The sequence below is a fragment of the Rhinatrema bivittatum genome, chromosome 6 (genome assembly GCF_901001135.1).
Source record: "Rhinatrema bivittatum chromosome 6, aRhiBiv1.1, whole genome shotgun sequence".
NCBI classification, from domain to species: Eukaryota; Metazoa; Chordata; class Amphibia; order Gymnophiona; family Rhinatrematidae; genus Rhinatrema; species Rhinatrema bivittatum.
This window is the reverse complement of record NC_042620.1, coordinates 131,159,796-131,181,083: the sequence shown is the minus strand read 5'-3', so window position 1 is coordinate 131,181,083 and position 21,288 is coordinate 131,159,796. Positions and strand designations below refer to the sequence as shown.

At 48.0% G+C, this 21,288-nt stretch overlaps 1 protein-coding gene across 2 annotated transcripts in view; it reads right to left on the bottom strand.

Annotated features, from left to right (window-relative positions):
* Nucleotides 1-21,288, bottom strand: part of NUP35 (nucleoporin 35) — a 74,330-nt gene that overhangs the window by 15,275 nt on the left and 37,767 nt on the right. For both annotated transcript variants that reach the window (XM_029605951.1, XM_029605952.1), the window contains exons 6-7: nucleotides 7,349-7,418; nucleotides 6,631-6,759 (exon numbers count right to left, since the gene is read on the bottom strand). In XM_029605951.1, the coding sequence (XP_029461811.1) occupies nucleotides 6,631-6,759; nucleotides 7,349-7,418 (199 nt within the window). The remainder of the gene's footprint in view (nucleotides 1-6,630; nucleotides 6,760-7,348; nucleotides 7,419-21,288) is intronic.

The following is a 21,288-nucleotide window of genomic DNA, read 5'->3' as shown; positions in this document are numbered from 1 at the left end:
TCATTTCAAATGTCATTTGAAATGACATTTGAAATGACAGATACCAGCGTGGCCGTCAAGCGTTAGGCCCGCGCACCCAGGATACTGTATAGGCGCTCCATACAGTAAAATGGGTTGCGCGGGCCTAACCTTTGCCTAATGCTTCGCAGACGCGGCATGCATTTGCATGCAATTTGAAGAGAGTATCGAGCGGTAGGTGAAGAGAACTGTGCGTGCGGGGAACGAGGGTGCGCCTGGCACTGCCGCACTCTAACGTGGCATAACTGTATCGACCTGAGAGTGGGCAAACTGACTGATTTGTAATGTACGAGAGCATCTCACATTTATTGCAATAGAATTGACCCCAAGTGGTATGATCAATCTGACATGGCACAGAAAAAGTTTTTACAAAGAGGTGTCTAAGATTTCATGCACGTTTATTGGCAAATATAGGCGTTTATTTAAATACATCATAGATGGACAATTTTCCAATGCTGAAAAACCCTAGCTTGGACTTCACAGCACGTTTGGAAAAAGGTAGCACATAAATCATACGATCTGGAAAATTTCTTTGGGATGGCTACAGAAGTAAATCCCTGTCTCCATGTAGAGCTCATTTGAATAGCCGCTTAATGGTTTTGTGGGGATATCCCTCAAGCTAAAAATGCATGCCCATATGCTCTGACAATCTTCTACTTCCTCAATGGAACTACATTCTCGATATAAATCTAAAAACAGCCTCACAGGTATATTTTCTTTGAGCCTGCAACGATGAATATTATAAGACTGTAGAGAGATAGCCCATGCTTAACCACTGAAAGCACCCAATATGAATCATAATAGCCAAGAGGGATGCTGACAGGCCAAAAACATTCACAGCTTAAAAAATAAATAAATTAATAAATAAACTTCACCCAGCTGAAAACTTTAACCAGAACTGAAGGATACTTATCAAGATCTGCTCCTTTGTAAGCTCCTGTGTAAATAAAACCAAGGCAGAGGGACAATGCAGCAATTAAGCCAAAGTCATGGACCAGCCAAGGGAAGTCCAGAGGGGACCTCCCACCCTTGGATGAAGGGGGGAGCACTCAAATGGAAAAAACAGACCGTTGCAGAAAGCCTTGGTCCGGACATGGCAGGACCCTCCCTAAGAAAACGGGAGGGGGCATATCTGCAATGCAGCAAAGACCCTCCCACCCACTACATGATTATGCACCAGCTTATGCATATTTATCAGCTGGAAAGTATAAGACAGGGGCAAATAAAGAAAAAGTGAGTAGACCCCAAGCAGCCCCAGCACCCCTTGCTATTGAGGAGGGAGAAGACTAGGTGTGGCCAGGAGACCAGAGAGAGGAAAAACACTGCCTGGGGTCAGACAGTGGCATGGAGTGAGGCGGTAAGGAGCTAAAAGCCACCCGACAGCTCTACCAGTACCAGACCCAGAAGAGAGTCTCCTTCCTAGACAGTTCTCCAGACCTCCAGCCAGAGCTTGCTTCAGAGGTAAGCAGAGGAAAATCACCTCAAGTTAGCCATAAGTATTAATATATTAGGCAGGCTAAGTTTTATGGCATGTTTTAAACCACCCATGTTACAGAACTTTCTTTAGGGTAAACTGGTGCTTAGTAGCCAGGATGTTAAAGACAATACATCTTCTAAATGCTAATCCTTCCAAATCTGATAAAGTAATTCTGTGGAGAACACATTGTCCTTTCTTGAATTTAGGATCGTGAAGTGAAGTGGGAGGGGACCTGGAAATGTCCTGTAGCAGACAGGTCTCTGTGCCCCTAAAACTTACACGACAATAGAGAATGTCTTATCAGTTTGTGAAAAATAGTAACGTTCGGCATGCCATTCTGTTTATAAGTTTCGAGAAAGGGTATTTTCTGATTGTCATTGACAAAAGAAAATTGCAAATTTATGTCCTGAAATTTTAACCAAAGAATTCAGTAAAATGCTCCTGTGTAGACATCCAAATAAGACTCTACTTGGGGTCAGTTCTGTTACAATAAATGGCCTGTTTGTGACAGAGCAATATAATTTCAAATGAGCTACAGTTCACCCTAATAGATAAAATAAAGCTACTGAATGGGAAAAGTTTTACTGAGACTTTAAGACCAACTTTTGATTTTTGGGGGGGTTTTTTTTATTATTTTTTATAAGGACAATAAAGCTTCCCCTTCAATTACTTTACATTTAAAGGGAGCTTCCAGTTAGTAGACTGTAAACCTTATATTGAAACTTTAGAAAAGTTACTGCTGGTTTGCAAGGGAAAAAAAAATAATAAAAGACTGAAGAGGGTCCCCGCATGGACATGTGATATAGGGCATGTTTCTGTATGCCTAGTAATAGTTCTAGAAACTACCATCCTGTTTGTCTTCAGAAAAACACATTAATGATAATATATTCTTGAATTTTTCTGTAGCTATGTCAATATTTTGTGCAGTTCTCCAGCAAAGGCATGACATTCTATAAGCAAATATACATGTAAAGGTTTCTTCCAACATCCACCCCTTCTTTAATCATGGTCACTGCAGAATTCAAGAGCCCCTGAGGAAGCCTAACAGGTGAAACAAAGGCCTTTTGTCGGGAATGGAAATAAGAACAGTGAATCAAATGTTATACAAGTTGGTTATAAATTAACTATTAGCTCCAAACTAATTACATATCAACAGCTGTGGAATAAAGATATTATGAAGCATGGTTTTCTTTATTATACAGTGATATATTTAGGAACACCTAGCACAATTAAATTACTGAGCAGTCCAATACTGTACATTTTTAGTCTGCTTGAAAAGGACCAATAGTTTATCCAGTTTGCCCAACAACCTTTCTATGGTAGTATCTGCCACGCCACACAGGTTAGCCCCATGGATCAGTCAGTTTTGCTTATGGTCTTGGCCGTAGAAGCAGCCTCGTGTTTTCCTTAATGTCTGTGCATCAGTACCCCAGACTGTAAAATGTCATGGCTCTCTGAATCCAAATTCCTCTTTCCTTTCACCCCCCACCTTCGAAGCAGAGAGCAAAGTTGCAGTTGCATCAAAAGCATCAAGGCTTCTTGGTTAAAGGTTGTAATCCTATGCCTTCTGATAAGGGTAGTAACTGCAGGCTCTGTGCTGGTTACTCCCATGCTTATCAGTTCCCCAGACCATAGGAGTCAGAGCCCATGTTGGTTACTGTCTAAATCCAATTCCTCTTTTCCCTTGCTGTTGAAGCAGAGAGCAATATTGGAGTTGCATCAAAAGAATTCAAGGCTTATTGGTTAGGGGTAGTAACCACCGCACCAGCAAGTTAACCCTATGAATGCTTTCTTCATTTCCTTTAGGACTTGACCATAGAAGCAGTCCTGTTCTTTTTCCCTTGTCTGCATATCAGTATCCCAGACCATGGAAGTCAGGGTCCTCTGTTGGCTGAATCCAATTCCTCTTTTCTCCCTGCCATCTAAGAGGAGAAAAATATTGCAGTTGCATTAAAAACATCAAAGCATATTGGTTAAGGGTAGTAATCGCCATGCCTTCTGCTAAGGGTAGTAACCGCCATACCAGGAAGTTACCCCCCTGCACACTTAACTCATTTCCATCTTCTAGCCTTTAGAGATCGTGTTTATCCCATGCTCCTTTGAATTGACTTCTTCACCACCTACTCTGGAAAGTCATTCCAGGCCTCTACCAATTTGGAGGCTTGGAATGTCTGAGATGTGTTTATGCATATGAATGTGGATATGGGTTAGTATAAGGTAAATTTGTTAGTTGTGGGAGGTATCTATTCCAATATAGATATTTTTATTATAGCTTATGAATACATAAAAACTGTTTTGATACTTATATTTAACACTTGGATGTGCCCCTGTTTATTATATCTATATGCTTGCCATCCTTTTTCTTCATGAAGTAGCACTAACATTCTAAATAAAGGAGTTTGTAACTCACTAGTCCTGGCTCGAGCTTAAAGTAAAGGTTCCAAGAAATCTTTTCTATATCTACAAACTTTTCTAAAAGTCATTCTGTGACTAATATAATCTAATCCTCAGTGACAAGATTTCAATAGCTTGTGCAGTAACATGGAGAAGTCCCTCTTCCTACACTATGGGTTAATGCAGATAAAAAAAAAAAGGTAGTGCAGGAGAAATCAGAAATTACTACTTACCTGAATTTCCTTTTCCATATTATAGACAGATGGGTTCAGGACCAGTGGGTTATGCACCTCTACCAGCAGATGTAGACAGAGCAAACTGACGTCACAGTGTATATACTCCTGCAGTGACATCAGCCTGCAAGTATTCTCTGTCTCCAGCAGATAGTGGATGTACATTTCCCTACTGGGGATTGCTTTAGATTTAGATAGGAGAAATAGAAGAAAAATTAATCGCCCCGCTTTCCTGCAGTGATAGCAAATGGTTCCTGCCCAGTTAAGAATTCCATAGTCCTACAGATGAGTGGCTTGGTCTGGTAGCTGGTTTTTCAGCCAGCGTGGACTTAGCTGCTTGGACAGCTGAATGGTGGCTGGTGCAGGAAGCTGAGCTCGGTGGTGATTGTGTATGTTCTCTCCCCCTGCAGCCGTAGACCGTCTCTTTACTCTGCCGGGAAGGCTGAGTTCAGGTAAGTTAAAAAAAACACGTCAGAGAGTAAAGGCGTTGTATAGGACTTCCTCCTGTCTCTGTGCGCTGCTCCAACATTCGTTCCCACTCCCATGGGTGTTAAGGGGACTGGGCAGCCAAGCAGATTGAGCAGCATGGGTGGGTTAGGCCCAGCTATTAAGCTTTTTCCTGTGCGCCTGTGCGGTTCTTTTATAGAGATGAACAGCTGGCCCTGATTTCCCAGACATTGAAGATGCTGGGAGTACCTGGGGCAGATTCTATGCCAAAGAATCCCATTTTGGTTTTCTTATGTAAAGCTTCTTGGGTTTTTTCCCCCTGTTATGGAAACCATTCAAGAATTGATTGATGTTGAATGAGATGCCCCAGAGGCAAATTTCAAAGGGAGTTGGACCTTGGAAGGCCTGTACTCCTTGGACCCAGTGATATGAGAGAGAGTGTGTTGCCTGAAAGTGGATGCACTTATCTGTGCTGTCTCTAAGTTGTCTATCCCCATGGAGGGAGGAGTGGCCTTGGAAGATGTGCAAGAAAGGAGGAGGACTGAAGCCATCCTTAAGCAAGCATTTGAAGCAGTGGCAATGTCACTGCAGATTGCTTCCTACTGTTCTCTGGTGGCTTGCTCTTGTCTGCTTCTCTCAGGAGGCTGATTATTCTGGAGTGAATTCCAGAGCAGTTGTGGAACCTGCCATCTTTTTAGCAGGACTGCGATTTGGTCTGTATTTCAGCCAAAGGAGTGGCTTTGGTAAGAGCGGCCAAGTGTCAGTTATGGCTGTGAAATTGGTCGGCTGACATGACCTCCAAAGCTAATCTTACGAAATTGCCTTTTAATGACGCGCTCTTGTTTGGGAGAGAGTTGGAGAAACTGATCAGTAAGAGGGGTGAATACACTGTTCCTAGGTTGCCGGAGAATAAGAAACAATTGCTGCGCCCCTTTGGTATGAGAAGTCATCTCAGGGGTTCCAAGTGGTTTCATCCCTACCGAGGGAAGATCTTTCAGAGGACTCAGCCCTTTCATCCCAGACAGCCCAAGCGAGGCGTGGGCTCGGGTAATGGATCCTCTCAAGCCTCACAATAGTTTGCCAACCCACCCTCGGGAATATGAGATAGAGGGACACCTCTCTCTCTTGTCAGAGGTGGGTAGAAATCACATCGGATCAGTGGATCCTGGAGGTAATACGAGAAGGATATGCGCTGGAGTTTCGCATTGTTCCTTGGGACGTGTTCATGGTGTCTCCCTGCCATTCCCCACAGAAGAAGCAGGCAGTGGAGTCTTCGCTGTCAAGACTCCTCAGTCCGAGGGCTGTGGTTTCAGTATCTACGTCTCAAGAAAATACGGGGTGATATTCCATTTGGTGTCATTGCAGGAAAGCAGGGCGATTTTTCTTCCAGTTCTATCAAAATAAGCGATCCCCAAGAGAGAAATGCACGTCCACCATCTGCTGCAGACTGAGAATTCTGGTAGGCTGTCACTGCAGGAGTATATATACTGTGACATCAGTTTGCTCTGTCTCCATCTGCTGGTAGAGGTGCATAAACCACTGGTCTTGTGCTAGGAAACAGCACTTTATAGGAGGGAAGGCACACTGCTGATTACTAGTATCTCTATCCATACATTTATCCTCAAGTACTTAGTGGCTAGGGATACAAGCATCAGCAAGCAGAGGTGTTACTTCATGCACTGAAGACAAGTAACACCCTTACACAACCAATTACTCACAACAGAGCCATACAGTACAATTGTGCTCAAAGTAACCAGTTTCAAATCTTGTGGAAAAAAAGGGTACAAATCTTAAACTGAATGTAGCCAGGATTAGTACGTAAAGGTAATATTTACCCATGAATGGAATACCTTGGGATCCACCCAATGGGCTAAATTATTAAAATATAAGTAAAGCACCAACATCTACTCTTCAAACTGTTTCTATGACCTTTACCAACTAAAAATGGATAACAGCCGCCATGTCTTCCACAATTATACCAATGTGCAAAGGGAAACAAGACAGTGATCAGTCATTGTTTACAGCTGTTCACTAGCAGTACACAATTCAGTTTTAAGTTACCTTATCTATACAAGGTTTAACCCCAATCATGATGGATTCACCAAATACTCTTCCATCTTTGCTCAGTGCTTTCCTGGCTTGTAGTTTGGATTGATACTGAATGTGCATCCAGTTTCCAGTGTTGGACATCTGTATGGATTCCAAAATGAAAGAATGAAATTGCAAAGAAGAATTGCTTTTAAGAAACTACATTATTTCAGCTTTTTTTTTTTTTTTAATTTTATTTTTATTAAACTTATATAATCATTACAGAAGATAAAACACAGATAGATCTCCAAATACTTGAAACAAAACACAAATTTCAACTTTACAGAAAACATCTTTTGATCTCATCTGTGATAATCTAGGACTGGTACTGAAAGTAATAACGAAACCTGTCTAATATGCAGAAAAAAAAAAAAGGGGCAGCATTTTATTGTTAAGCAATTACCAACAAATAACTGTCTGAACTATATATATCTTTTATTTACTCTTTCCTTATTACTAGGGTATATTACGATGGGATTAGGCATCTAGGTATTCTCGCAGCTGATCTGGATAATTAAATACGTATCTTGAATTTTGATATGTTAGAATACATTTGCAAGGAAAACGCAATACATATTTTGCTCCTTTTTGAATAACCCTTTCTCTCAGACAGAAATTCTTTTCTCCTCAGTTGCGTGGTTAATGAAACATCTGGAAAGATTCTAGAGCTTTATATTTTTAAAGACCTTACCACATGTTTTAATATGTTTCCAAACTGTGCAAACTGTAGTAAAATGTAAGAAGCAGCTGCTTGAGGAAACCTAAAATAAAACAAAGTTTGTAACTGAGAATAAAACCATCATTCAGAAATATGGAACAAAATTAAAAAAAAAGACTGTATATTGATGACCAATATACAATTTAGTAAAAAGTTGGAATAAAATCATGCCTGTAATCACTAATACCAAAAGACAACTAAAATCAATATAGAAAAAACTATGAAGTTAGTTTAAGGCCTATGAAAGTCTAAAATAGGATCACTTGAACTTAGTAAGTAAATTCTATGACAAGCTCACATTTCTTGAAGCAAATGGACATATGCTTCAGGTGGCAAGTTATTTAAAATGAAGACCATCCCTGATTGGATCTCATGGTAATGTCCTCTCATATAATACCTACCAGCATCAAATAAAATTGGTTCTTACCTGCTAATATTTGTTCCTGTAATACCACAGATCAGTCCAAACAAGTGGGTTTATTCATCTCTACCAGCAGATGAAGGCAGAAGACAAAACTTTGGGCACTGCTACATATCCGAGAGTGCCACCTGCAGTCCCTCTGTATTGACCTGTACTCAGGCCAAGTTAAATTAACAGGGCAAACCAAAACCCCTGGGTGGATACCCCTGAACCGAATAGCCACCAACCGAAGTGGACAGAAAACGCCAGTAAACAATGCAACACTAGACAAACAATCTTAAACAATTACACATGAACTCATAGGTTCAGCAGCAAAAAACAAGCAGTCTTTCGGCAAAATCATGGAGGGCAGGCCTCTGGACTGATCTCTGGTATTCCAGAAACGAAAATTAGCAGGTAAGAACCAAAAGTTTCCTTTCCTAAACATACCCAGATCAGTCCAGACAAATGGGATGTACCAAAGCCCCCCTATACCGGTTGGGGACCTGAAAGACCTGCTTTCAGCACACTCTCAAACACCACCGCCTCCGGTGTGCGCACATCCAATCGGTAATGCCTAGTGAAAGTATGAAGTGAGGACCATGTAGCGGCCTTACATATCTTCTGAGGAGACACCAGCTGACACTCTGCCCACGAAGCCACCTGAGCACGAGTAGAATGAGCTTTAAGACCCACCGGAACCACGCGGCCCTTAGACACATAGGCAGTGGTAATAGCTTCCTTCAATCAATGGGCTAAAGAAGCTTTAGATGCTTTCTCTCCCTTCTTAGTTCCAGTGAAGAAAACAAAGATGATCAGACCATCAAAAAGAATTGGTGACCTTCAAATAGCCCAACAGGGCGCGCTGAACATCCAGGAGATGGAAATTCCTACCAATCAAAGGATCACGAGACCAGTCAGGAAACTCTGTTGACTCCACTGTGATTCACTTGAAACGCAGAGACCACCTTAGGAAGGAACGAAGGCCCTGTACGCAAGGACACCTTGTCGGTAGAGATCAGCAGGAAAGGATCGCAGCAAGAAAGGGCTTGTAATTCTGAGATTCGACTGGCTGAGCAAATGGCAACCAAAAAGATGGTCTTAAAGGTAAAGACCTTCAGAGATGCGCAACCCAAAGGCTCAAAGGGGAGCCTCACAGAGAACTCGCAACACCAAGTTGAGATTCCACTCCGGACACAAGGGGGATGCAGATGCTTAACACCTTTCTGGAAACGCACCACATCAGGATGAGAGGCCAAAGGCTTACCCTATACCTTCCCCCTGAGACAACCCAGGGCACAGACCTGAACTCTAAGCAAGCTATAAGCTAACTCCTTGGACAAGCCCTACTATAAGAAGGACAATGACCAGCAGCAGATCTAAACTTTGCTGGTCGCACCAGGTCTCAAAAACATTCCATACCTGAGAATAAGCAATGGAAGTAGCAGGGTGTCTAGCCTGAAAAGGGTAGCAATAACAGACTCCAAATACCCTTTCAAATGAAACTGCCGCCCCTCAAAAGCCAAGCCACGAGACAGAAGCGATCCGCTCAATCCGAAAATATGGAACCTTGACACAGCGACTTCTGCAAGTGAGCCAGCCACAGACTCATCCACAGTTGGGACGTACCAGATCACCTAACCACGGACGTCGCAGCCACTTTGGCGGCACCAGAATCACCAAACCTGAGTGAGCCTCTATCCATCTGAGCAATCTTGCTATGAGGGGCCACGGAGTAAAAACAAAGAAAGACCCCCGGTCGGCTATGGGCACACGAGCTCATAGAGGCCCACTGTCCTGATCTCCCGTCTGCAACTGAAAAAGTGTCTTGGTATTGGTACGCGGCGCCATGAGATCCAGCTGAGTCGTCCCCCAGCAGGCACAAATGTGATTCCAAGCTTCCGGATCCAACTGTTGTCGCCTGAGATAGTCCACTTGTACACTGTCTACTCCTGCGACGTGAGAGGCCGCGATGCACTTGAGATGAAGTCTGGAGTTACACCCAGACAAACAAAAGCTGAGCCTTGCGAACCACAGCAGGACTCTTGGTTCCTCCCTGGTGGTTGATGTATGCCACCATCATCTCATTGTCTGAAAACACTTGCCATCCAACTGTGGACTAAGGGAACACACACCTCAAGGGCTCTGCGTACCACCTTCTTCTCCAACCAACTGATACACCAAGACTTCTCTGACACTGACCACAGGGCCTGGGCTGACCTGCCCAGACACACTACCCCCCAAACCCCTGAGGCTAGTGTCCGTGGTGACCACCACCCATTCCGGAACTTCGAGGAGCATTCCTCTCTCCAAATTGCTCCCAGACATCCACCACACTAGACTGGACCTGGCCTCCTTCAATAGAGGCAAAGGGAGAAATTACTGTTCCGACAGAGGGTTGCAGTGGGACAACAAAGCCTTCTGCAGCGGACACATGAGTAAACGCCCACGGCACCAGCTCCAACAGAGGCCATTGAGCCCAGGACACGTAAGTAATCCCAAACCGTCGGTACAGAGAGGCAACACAAGCGAGATATCTGATCCTGAAGCTTGGTCACCCTGTTGGATGTGAGGGTCACTCTGCCCAACTGAGTATCGAATCGGGCTCCCAAGTATTCCAGGGACTGCAACAGCACCAGGGGATTTTGCTAGATTGATGACCCAGCCCAATGACTCCAGAGACCTCTCTCTGTGTACTGAACACAAGCACTCTTGCGTCTTCGCCCAGATAGGGGTGTACCAACAATTCATCCCTTTGAGGGCCGCGGTCACCACCATCACCTTGGTGAAGGTTCAAGGAGCAGTGCCAGTCCAAAGGGAAGGGCCCGAAACTGAAAATGCTGACCCAGCACCTTGAACCGGAAAAACTTCTGGTGGTCCTGTCGAATGGGGATGTATAGTTAGGCCTCGGTGAGATCCAGAGACACCAGAAACTCTCCTTTTCGGACCGCCGCAATCACGGTTTGCAAAGTCTCCATCCGGAAGCGTGGCACCTTCAAACTCCGATTCACCTTTTGAAGGTCCAAGATGGGGCAAAAGGTGCCTTCCTCCTTTGGAACTACAAAGTAAATGGAGTACATCCCCTGCCCCTGTTTAGGTGCTGGGACCGGAACTACAGCCTCTAGGCTTAACAACCTGTGCAGAGCCTCCTCTATTGCCACCCACTTGCTTTGGTAAAGACAGCGCGACTCCAGAAAGATCTGCCTGAGAGGGTTAGAAAACTAAGGCGTAACCATCCCTGACAACCTCTAACACCCACTGGTCAGAGGTGATCTTGGTCCACTCCTTGTAAAAACAAGACGGTCTGCCTCCAACCACTGCAGCCAAGGAATGGACCAGCCTGACCTCATTGGGAAGATTTGAATCTGCTGCTCCCTTAGCAGTCCCGCCTCTAGACGTCTTTCCTGAACCCAGAAAGGACTGCTGTCTACTCAAGGACTGTCTCGGCACTAAGGACCCGGGACCTCTCCCAGAGCAAAAACCTCCTCAGCTCACAAAACCGGAGTCAAGAGGAGAAAGGCTTAGTCGTCATCTTCTTATCCTCCAACACCCTGTTGCCTTTGGTTTCTCCCAGGGACTTCATAAGCTGGTCGAGATCCTGCCCGAACAAAACCGGATTAACACCTCACTATCCGACTCCTCCAGAGAGCGCTTAACCCCCAATTCCTCCAACACCTGGGGAAAAAGGGGCCGCAACTCTTCCCTCTTGAAAAGGCAAACCACCCACGGATCATCGCCTTTTGCCTCGGGCCCCTCGAACGAATCCTGATCCTCCTTAGGCCTATCCGGATCCTGGGAGTGTGTCTCAAAGTCTGCATCCAGAACCACTGAAGAACCACCCTCACCCTGACTCAGACCCAATTACCTGGGGTCTGAGTCCAGGCGCACAGCATGGTATCCCAGAGACTGATTATGCAAACCTGCGTGGCCCCCACAGGACTCCCAAGGCCTCTTGGCGGAGTCTGACGGACTGTCCTTGACCCTTTGCTTTCCCATTTCCTGAGCGAGAAAGGTCTCATGAAGCAAAAAGACAAACTTGGGCGAGAACCCCCTCAGGTCCCTCCAGACTGCTGGGACCTGACACAGCTGCCCCTCCTCATGCTGCTGAACCATGGGAGAAGGGGAGGGATGGTCCCCGGAGCAACTGAACCCCCTTACACAGGTGCCCTTCAACTGAAGAAACACCCCCCCCCCCCCCGCTGCCCCAACATCCACGAAGCCCTCTGCGGCTTAAAAGACTGCTTTGCGGAAGCCCCCACCACACACACGATGCAGAGGGAGAGGGAATTCAAGTATACCAAACGCTGCAGACCAGGCAGGCCTCCAAAAGCAGCCTGTGTCATCGGGCCCAAAAATCAAATCGCCTGCAGGAAATAAAGAAGAGTTCATTTGGGGGGACGGGGGGGGGGGGGGGGGACACGACACCACGCGGCCACTGCCACAAAGGCAGAGAGAGGGCACACCGCTATGAAGTTCTTGCCTGTGCGAAAATACCATGGTTGTCGCTGTGGGAAACGCTCGTGGGCCGCTATTCAACACGGGGCACTTCAGACTTTCCCCCGCCCGGGGGTTCTCTCGTACGCCGGCAGGAGCAGATCCCCCCCCCCCCCCAACACAGACCGATGCTTCCAGGTCTAGCCACAGACGGTCCTGCCGTGCAGGCCACTTGTCAGGTTGCTCAGCACTATAAGTCTGCACCTTTGCTGCTTTTTTTTTTTTTTTTTTAAACTATAGCAGCACAGCTAATAAAGACCAAATGGAACAAAAAAAGGGCCCCCAAAAGGAGGATCCTTTCCTGGAGCCAAGTGAGCAGGAGGGGGACTTTGGGTCCCACTGAGGGAACCAGTCCCCTGACTGACAGTGGTCCTGGGCTAAAACTGCCAGGGGTATCCAACCCCCTCGTTCACCCAGCTCAACCCAAGGGATGGCCCTCAACAGGAACCTGGCAACTCGGGAAGCACGAAATCTTCCAAACACCAGATCAATCAGGACTGCAGGTTTACACCTCTACCATCTGCTAGAGGCAGAAAAGTACTGAGGGACTGCAGGTGGTATTCTCAGATATGTAGCAGTGCCCAAAGTTTTGTCCTCTGCCTCCATCTGCTGGTAGGCATGAATAAACCCAGTTGTTTGGACTGATCTGGGTATGTTCAGGAATGTAAAATCGTTTTGTAGTTTAAAGCAACAAGCCTCCATTCTGTGAAATCCAGAGTGGGACAAAATATTATGGAGAGTAAATCTCCTCAGGACACAAATAGAGTTGCTCAAAAGATCTTTTTGCAATGCAACAAATACCACAGAAATACTGAACATTTCCAGCTAAGAGGGGAGTCATAGTTCAGCAATACTAAAATTGTACATCAGGGCCCATATTTATACCACTTGAAAAATGAAGGCAATGAAAAAAAAAAAAAAAAAGATAGCTAGATACACCAAGAAATCATGTTTAAAAAAAAAAACAGTTAACAAAATACATACCTCCATACATGTCCCCCAATGTACAATACTACAATCAAAAAATGGCTAGGCACACAAAGAACAAACCTCAAACGATTTCACACAGTGCCTAGTTTACTAAGGCAACCCCCCCTTGCCCGCATTACGTCTCTATGGGGTAAAAAACCTTAGTAAATTAAGCCTTTATTCTATTGATGTGGGACAACATTCTAAAAGTGTTAGATTCCTCGATACCACAATTAATGCAAAATAGGAGATTGATTTTTAAATTTACTAAGGGCCAAACTAATTGAACTGTCCTGTATTTTACTCTTTTTTCCTAATGAGATGTCACCTGTGACTCACCTTGGGATCAAGCACATGGCAACAGTGCAAGTGAGACTTGCCAGCCTTTGTTAGAGCTCCTTTCAATTTTCAAGGCCAAAAAAAATAATTTTGGACTGCAGAATTAATTTTATTGGTATGCTCAGAACAAAATGATCTAAAATGAAAAATGGCTAAGTACTTCTCTAATGCAAATGTCAGTAATGAAACATTATCCACTTAAGTATTTTTGATCCCAAAAGCTCTCTTCCTCTCAAATGTCCTGTAATGACCTGGGTGACCCCACTGCCAGTTTAGTTTTCAGGATATCCACAATGAATATGCAAGAGAAAAAGTCTGCATTAATTGGGGACCCATTATATGCAAATTTATCTCCTGTATATTCATTGTGAGTATCCCAACAACCAAATTCACTGATGGTATTTGAAGACTAGCCAGCCCAGTTGGCTAAATTAACCAGAAACTAGGAACGTAACAGTGCAGAATTCTATAGTTCTTGCCAGATTTGACAAGGTTAATCTCCTACTTCTCTGAACCAAAGCTGAACTAAATGTCTCAGCTGAGAGACATTTAATTTTCCCCAACTGCAGAAGAGGCATTAAGAGTCAACTGAAATTTGATACAGCTGAGAATTACAGCTGTGAGCTGAAAGGAAAATTAGTTTCTTACCTGATAATTTTCGTTCCTGTAGTACCAAGGATCAGTCCAGGACACCTGGGTTGTGACTCCGCACCAGTAGATGGAGACAGACTAAAACTTGTGGGCGGAGCCATATATGCCCCTGTGCCAGTCACAGCCCCTCAGTCTTACGGAATGTCAAAGTAGAACACAACCAGAGAAGTGAACAAAACTAGATACCGCTAACTAACGGGGAAGAAACACCCCTTCTGGAACCGGGCTCTCCAACCGAGAGAGCGAACAAGCGAAACAGAGCAAATCAAAAAACACAGAGCGGACTCTCCATTACTTCGGACTCTCCATTACTTCAGCGCAGCACTGCGGGCGGGATCCTGGACTGATCCTTGGTACTACAGGAACGAAAATTATCAGGTAAGAAACTAATTTTCCTTTCCCTGTACGTACCAGGATCAGTCCAGGACACCTGGGATGTACCAGAGCAACCTACTGAGGGTGGGAAGCAGAGAGTCCCGCTCGGAGAACCCTCTCTCCAAAACCCCCGGAGTCGGTAGCCCGGACATCCAGCCGGTAATGCCGGATAAAAGTATGCAACGACTTCCAGGTGGCCGCCCTACAAATCTCTTGAGGCGACACCTGAGAAGCTTCCGCCCAAGACGCTGCTTGAGATCGAGTCGAGTGAGCCCGCAGCCCCACAGGAAGAGGTTTTCCCCTCACCAAGTACGCCGAACCAATGGCCTCCTTGAGCCAACGAGCGATCGTTGTGCGGGACGCTGCAGCTCCTTTCTTTGGTCCAGAGAACAGGACAAACAGATGATCTGTGACCCGAAACGGATTAGTGACCTCCAGATATCGGAGAAGGGATCTCCGTACGTCAAGTTTCCGTAACTCCCTCTCTTCTGTAACAGAGGAGCCTCCGCACGCAAAAGCGGGCAACTCCACCGATTGATTCACATGAAACGACGAGACCACTTTCGGAAGAAAGGAAGGAACCGTCCGTAAGGAAACCCCCGAATCGGAGATACGCAAGAAAGGTTCCCTACAAGACAGGGCCTGTAACTCGGAAACCCGCCGTGCCGAGGCAATCGCCACCAAGAATGCCGTCTTTAAGTGAGATCCTTAAGAGTTGCGCGTTTCAAGGGCTCAAACGGCGCCGTGCATAGAGCGGAAAGAACCCAATTGAGGTTCCAAGCCGGACAAGGAAGACGTAACGGGGGGCGAAGGTGCTTAGCACCCCGAAGGAAACGAGCAATATCCGGGTGAAGCGCCAGAGACTTACCTCGCAAACACCCAAGCGCCGCCACTTGGACCCGTAGGGAACTGCACGCCAGACCTTTGGCCAGACCCGCCTGGAGGAACGCCAGAACATCAGAGACGGAAGCCGAAGTGGGGACCACCCCGCGCTGCACACACCAGTCCTCAAAGACTACCCAGACACGGACGTAAGCCAAAGACGTCGACTGCTTCCTGGAACGCAGCAGCGTGGCCACCACCGCATCTGAATAACCTTTTCTCTTCAGTCGATTCCTCTCAAAAGCCATGCCGCGAGACAGAAGTGATCCGCATCCTCCAAACAGACGGGGCCCTGATGGAGTAGGGCCGCCATTCCCTGGAACCGAAGGGGTGCCGCTACTGCCAGTTGTACGAGGTCTGCGAACCACGGCCGGCGAGGCCACTCCGGTGCCACCAAGATCACGTTGGCCGGATGCAACTCTATGCGCCGTAGAATCTTGCCGATCATCGGCCACGGGGGAAACACGTAGAGCAGCACATCCGTAGGCCAGGGAAGCACCAACGCATCGACGCCTTCTGCCCCCCGCTCTCGACGTCGACTGTAAAATCGCGGGGCCTTCGCGTTGTGCCACGTGGCCATCAGATCCATGTGGGGCACCCCCCACGTTTCGCAAATGAGAAGAAATGCTTCGTCCCCCAGCTCCCACTCTCCGGGATCCAGACGATGCCGGCTGAGATAGTCCGCCTGCACGTTGTCGACTCCCGCTATGTGAGACGCTGCGAGGTTGCTGAGATGTAGCTCCGACCAGGCCATCAAGCGCTGAGCTTCTTCTGCCACCTGGGGGCTCCGTGTCCCCCCCTGCCGGTTGATGTATGCCACGGTGGTCGCATTGTCCGACAACACTCGGACTGCCTTTCCCCGCAGCAATGGTAGAAACGCCTGCAGAGCCAGACGGACCGCCCTGGTCTCTAGGCGATTGATAGACCACTGGGCTTGCGACACTGACCATAGGCCTTGAACTGAGCTCCCTAGGCAGACCGCTCCCCAACCGGAGAGGCTGGCATCCGTGGTCACCACTGTCCAACTGGGCACCAGGAGAGAGACTCCGGCGGAAAGATGACTGGGATCCAGCCACCACCGCAGGCTGGACCTCGCGTGTCCCACTAGAGGAAGCGGTAAATGGAAGTCCTCCGAGACCGGCTTCCAGCGGGAAAGCAAGGATGACTGTAAGGGTCGCAGATGAGCGAACGCCCAGGGAACCAGCGCCAGCGTGGAAGCCATAGACCCCAGGACCGTAAGGTAGTCGCAGACCCGCGGCTGGCGAAGAGACAACAAGCGGTGCACCTGAGCTTGCAGTTTGCCCCTCCTTTCGAGCGACAGAAACACCTTGCCCTGCTTCGTGTCGAAAAGAGCTCCTAGATATTCCAAGGACTGCGTGGGTGTCAGATGACTCTTGCTGAAGTTGACCACCCATCCCAGGGACTGCAACAGATGGAGGACCCTGGCCACCGCCATCCGACACTGATCCTCGGACTTCGCCCGAATCAACCAATCGTCCAGGTAAGGATGGACCAGGAGACCTTCTCGGCGCAGTTGCGCCGCCACCACGACCATCACCTTCGTGAATGTACGAGGGGCCGTTGCGAGCCCAAACGGGAGCGCCCGAAACTGGTAATGCCGGCCCAGAATGCAGAATCTGAGGAAGCGTTTGGAACGACGGCTGAATGCCTATGTGAAGATACGCCTCCGTGAGGTCCAGGGAGGCCAGGAACTCGCCTGGCCGGACCGCGGCGATGACTGACCGGATCGTCTCCATTTTGAAGCGAGGAACGCGAAGGCATCGGTTCACCCCTTTGAGATCCAGAATTGGTCGGAACGTGCCGTCCTTCTTTGGTACGATGAAGTAAATGGAGTACCGGCCTTTGCCGTGCTGGCCGGCCGGAACGGGGGAGATGGCTCCCAAGTCCTCTAGGCGGCGGATGGTGTCTAGCACCGCCGCCTTCTTCTCGGGAGCCTTGCAGGGTGACACAAGGAACTTGTCCACTGGAGTGCGAGCAAAATCTAACGCGTAGCCGTGTCTTATCACGGTGAGGACCCACTGGTCAGACGTTATTCCGGCCCATCTCTCGTAGAACGACAGCAACCGCGCCCCGACGTTGGGAACGGCGTGCTGAGGCTGCGGCGGGAGAAGGGCCGACCCCCTTTCATTGTGAAGATTTGGGCGCCATGATGGCCAGGGCACCCCCTGGTCTACCATAGCGCCTCCCACGAAAGGACTGCTGGTGAAGAGACTGCTGCTGCTGCCGCCACTGTGGGGTACGGGAGGAGGAAGCCCTGTAGGATTGCCCCGACGACCTTTGAGGGCGCGCCTTCCTGGGCCCACGAAAACGGGACCTGGATGCAAAGGAAGACCGCGACCTAGATCTATCTTCAGGCAACCTGAAAGCCCTATTTTCCCCCAGGGAAGCCATTAAATCATCTAATTCCTTGCCAAACAGTAACTTACCCTTGAAAGGCAGCGCCCCGAGGTGAGCCTTAGAAGAGCCATCCGCCGCCCAGTTGCGGAGCCACAGGAGGCGGCGCGCCGAGACAGCCGCCACCAGGGATCTAGACGAAGTGCGCAGTAGATCGTGGAGTGCATCTGCACCATATGCTATTGCCGCTTCCAACTTATCCGCTTGTGCTGCCTCCTCCGCCGAAAGATCCGCATTGGCTTGGAGGACCTGAGCCCAGCGCAAGCTAGCTCTCAAAGCGAAATTCGTACACATGGCGGCCCGAATTCCTAGCGCTGAAACCTCAAAAATCTTCTTGAGCTGTACTTCCAGCTTCCTGTCCTGAAGGTCCCGAAGGGCTGTCGCTCCCGTAACTGGAATAGTAGATCTCTTCGTTACCGCCGAAACCGCTGAATCCACCTTGGGGAACTTGAGAAGGTCCAGCGCATCCTCCGGGAGAGGGTAAAGCTTGTCCATGGCCTTGCTGACCTTCAAACCTAACTCCGGAGTGTCCCATTCCCGGAACATGATGTCCGTTGAAGAAAAATGGAACGGAAAAGCCACTGCCGGACCCGTGAGGCCCAACAGGACCGGATCCATGTTCGCTTCTTGACGAACCACCGCCGGAGGAGGGGGGTCTATTCCCAGTTCCTGGAGAATGGCTGGAATTAGAGGTGGCAATTCTTCCCTACGGAATAGCCGGACCACCTTGGGATCGTCGCCCTCCGCTGCCTGTGACGCCTTTCCTGCTGCAGCTGGAGCGGATCCGTCCCCTGCCACGTCATCGGTCCCTTGTTGTGGCTCTTCAGAGGCATCAGTGTCCGCCCCCGTGGAGGAATCCGGGTCTGCCTCCTGTGGGACGCCACGCGGAGGACGTTTCCCCCTGGAATCACTCGGGGCCCCACTGTTGGACTTCTTCAGCGGCGGAGCCCTGCGGGACTCCCTCCGGCCGCGCTTGCCCTTACTTTTCCTACATTTCAGGACTTTGCGCAACAAAAGCGCAAAGTCCTCTGAAAAAGAGCTGGAACCCGAATCAGCCTCCGCTGGGCTCCCCGGGGACCCCGGGTCCCCCGAGGGACCCCCCCCCGCCGGGTCCCGCTGAGGAGACAGCGCCGGAGGCAAGGCCGCAGGCCCTGCCGCTTCCCGCGCCATTTCGCGGCCCGTGGCTAAAATGGCCGCCACTCCCGCGCTGAGCGGGAACAAATCCTGGGGCTTCTCCAACGCTCCCCCCCCGCTCGGCGGTGGTCGCGCGCGCCGCACACGAGCCCCCCGAGACGTCCCGGACGACCCTTCATCGCCCGGGATGCAGGAAGCGCAAAGACCGACGCGAGAGAGACGCTCGGCAAGCGGAGCCACGAGGCATGCCGGTGAAACGGCGCGAAGAGGGCCGCAACAGAAATCAAAATGAAGAAAAGAAAATAAGTCGCGCGAACGGCCTCCCCCCTGTCAGCGGCGCCCCCCCGAGAGCGGCGACGCAAGGAGCAGCCTCCCCCCTGTCAGCGGCGCCCCCCCCCAAGAGCGGCGACGCAAGGAACAGAGAGCCGGAACAAAAAACAGACAAAACTTTTTTTTTTTTTTTTACAAAAAAACAAGGCCTGTCGCTGTCCGCGGTCCTGGAGCCCTAGTCCAGCAGGGGTGAGTGAACCGGGCTCCCCGGTGTCACCCCTGACACTGCTAAATAGCAAAACTGGGTCCTCGACCCTAGCAGTGGCCTCAACCGGGGGGGGGGGGGGGTAGTCCCCTCAGGACCTCTCAACCCCCCTGGGAGGCAGGGCAGACGGACGTCAGTGACAATTTGGCAAAATTCCAATTACAAAACCAAAAGCCTAACCTGGCCTAACCCAAAGGAAAGAAAAACCAACCCTGACGGAGTACCAGAATCAGGGCAGGGAGGAGCTGTGACCGGACCTGCACCATCTACTGGAGACAGAGTAAGACTGAGGGGCTGTGACTGGCACAGGGGCATATATGGCTCCGCCCACAAGTTTTAGTCTGTCTCCATCTACTGGTGCGGAGTCACAACCCAGGTGTCCTGGACTGATCCTGGTACGTACAGGGAAAGGGTTTTACAGGCAAGATCTGAGCACTGTACAACTGCTTCTGAGAAGAAACAATGAAAAAAAAAATCAACTTTCCTCAAATTATTTTGATATAATAATCCAAAAAGACTGGCAGTGAGTCCAGCAGGATTAACTCCTGTCCTACTGGTAAAACTGCAGTGTTCAGGTTTGCAGGTAAGTCAGTCAATAGTAAATATTAGTATTAACTATACATATTCACTCTTTTCCCTTGTATGTTGCCTGCAGATTTTCAATCATTTTGCATTCATTCTTCATCCTAAACTTTTTAGTTTGTTAGCACTATATCTTAGACTGATCTGTAACTCAGGTAAGGAAATTATTATATGTCCAAGTATTTTTCGGTGTGTAGTCTATAAGTGCCTCTATAGGAACTGTTTGGAAACCCCCCCCCCCCCCAGGTTATTTGAGGGGTGGTCACAGTGTCCCTAGAAACCAAGAGGAAATAATTTGTGAGCAGGGTACTTTCCCAGCAGCAAGCAAGAAACCAGCTGGTTAGTGTAAAGTTGCTAGGACAGAAGCACATGCAGTGCTTGCTGGGACCTTCAAGTAGATATTATGGGTAGTGCAGTCTTTGCCTAGTAGAAATTCATAAAAGATTTCCCTGCTGCTAATTTGTTTTACCAAAACCTACTTGACAGAGAAAGGGGGACACATTAGGGTATTGCAGAGTATTTGCTAGTTTTCTGCAGCCCCTTGGGTTATTCAATGGGAAGAAGCAACAGCTTCAGGACCCACAGGATGGAGACACTGGCACCGTCCACGTCAAACTGTGTTCCAGTGTGTAAGTTATACGATAAAGATTTATTTTTTGAGTTACACTATAAATTTTTTTTTTTTAAGAGTTTTAATTTTTATCAGTACAGCTGATGCCATTCCAGTAATTTAGGAGAGGGGTGAACAGTTTTTTTACCTATATATAAAGAAAGAAATTTGAGACAGGAGAGTGTACTGTAAGATAAAAATGATACTACTTTTTCCTCAGGCGTTCACTGGAAAGCCACGGCAATTTGTTACAATTTGGTTATATTAACTCACATTCTATAAAAAACAAAGAATATATATTGAGAGTCATAGACCAACAAAAGTTGGATATTCTCTTTATTGTTGAAACATGGCATCATGACTGATTCAGTGTTACTGAATGTTTGCCCTGAAGGTTACAATTACATACAGAAGGCATGGCCATTACAGCAGGGAGGTGGAGTTTTGATAATTCATAGGACGAATTTAAAGATTCAAGATTTGGCTTTATAAACACCATTAGTGGAAACACTCCTAGTGAGAGTATC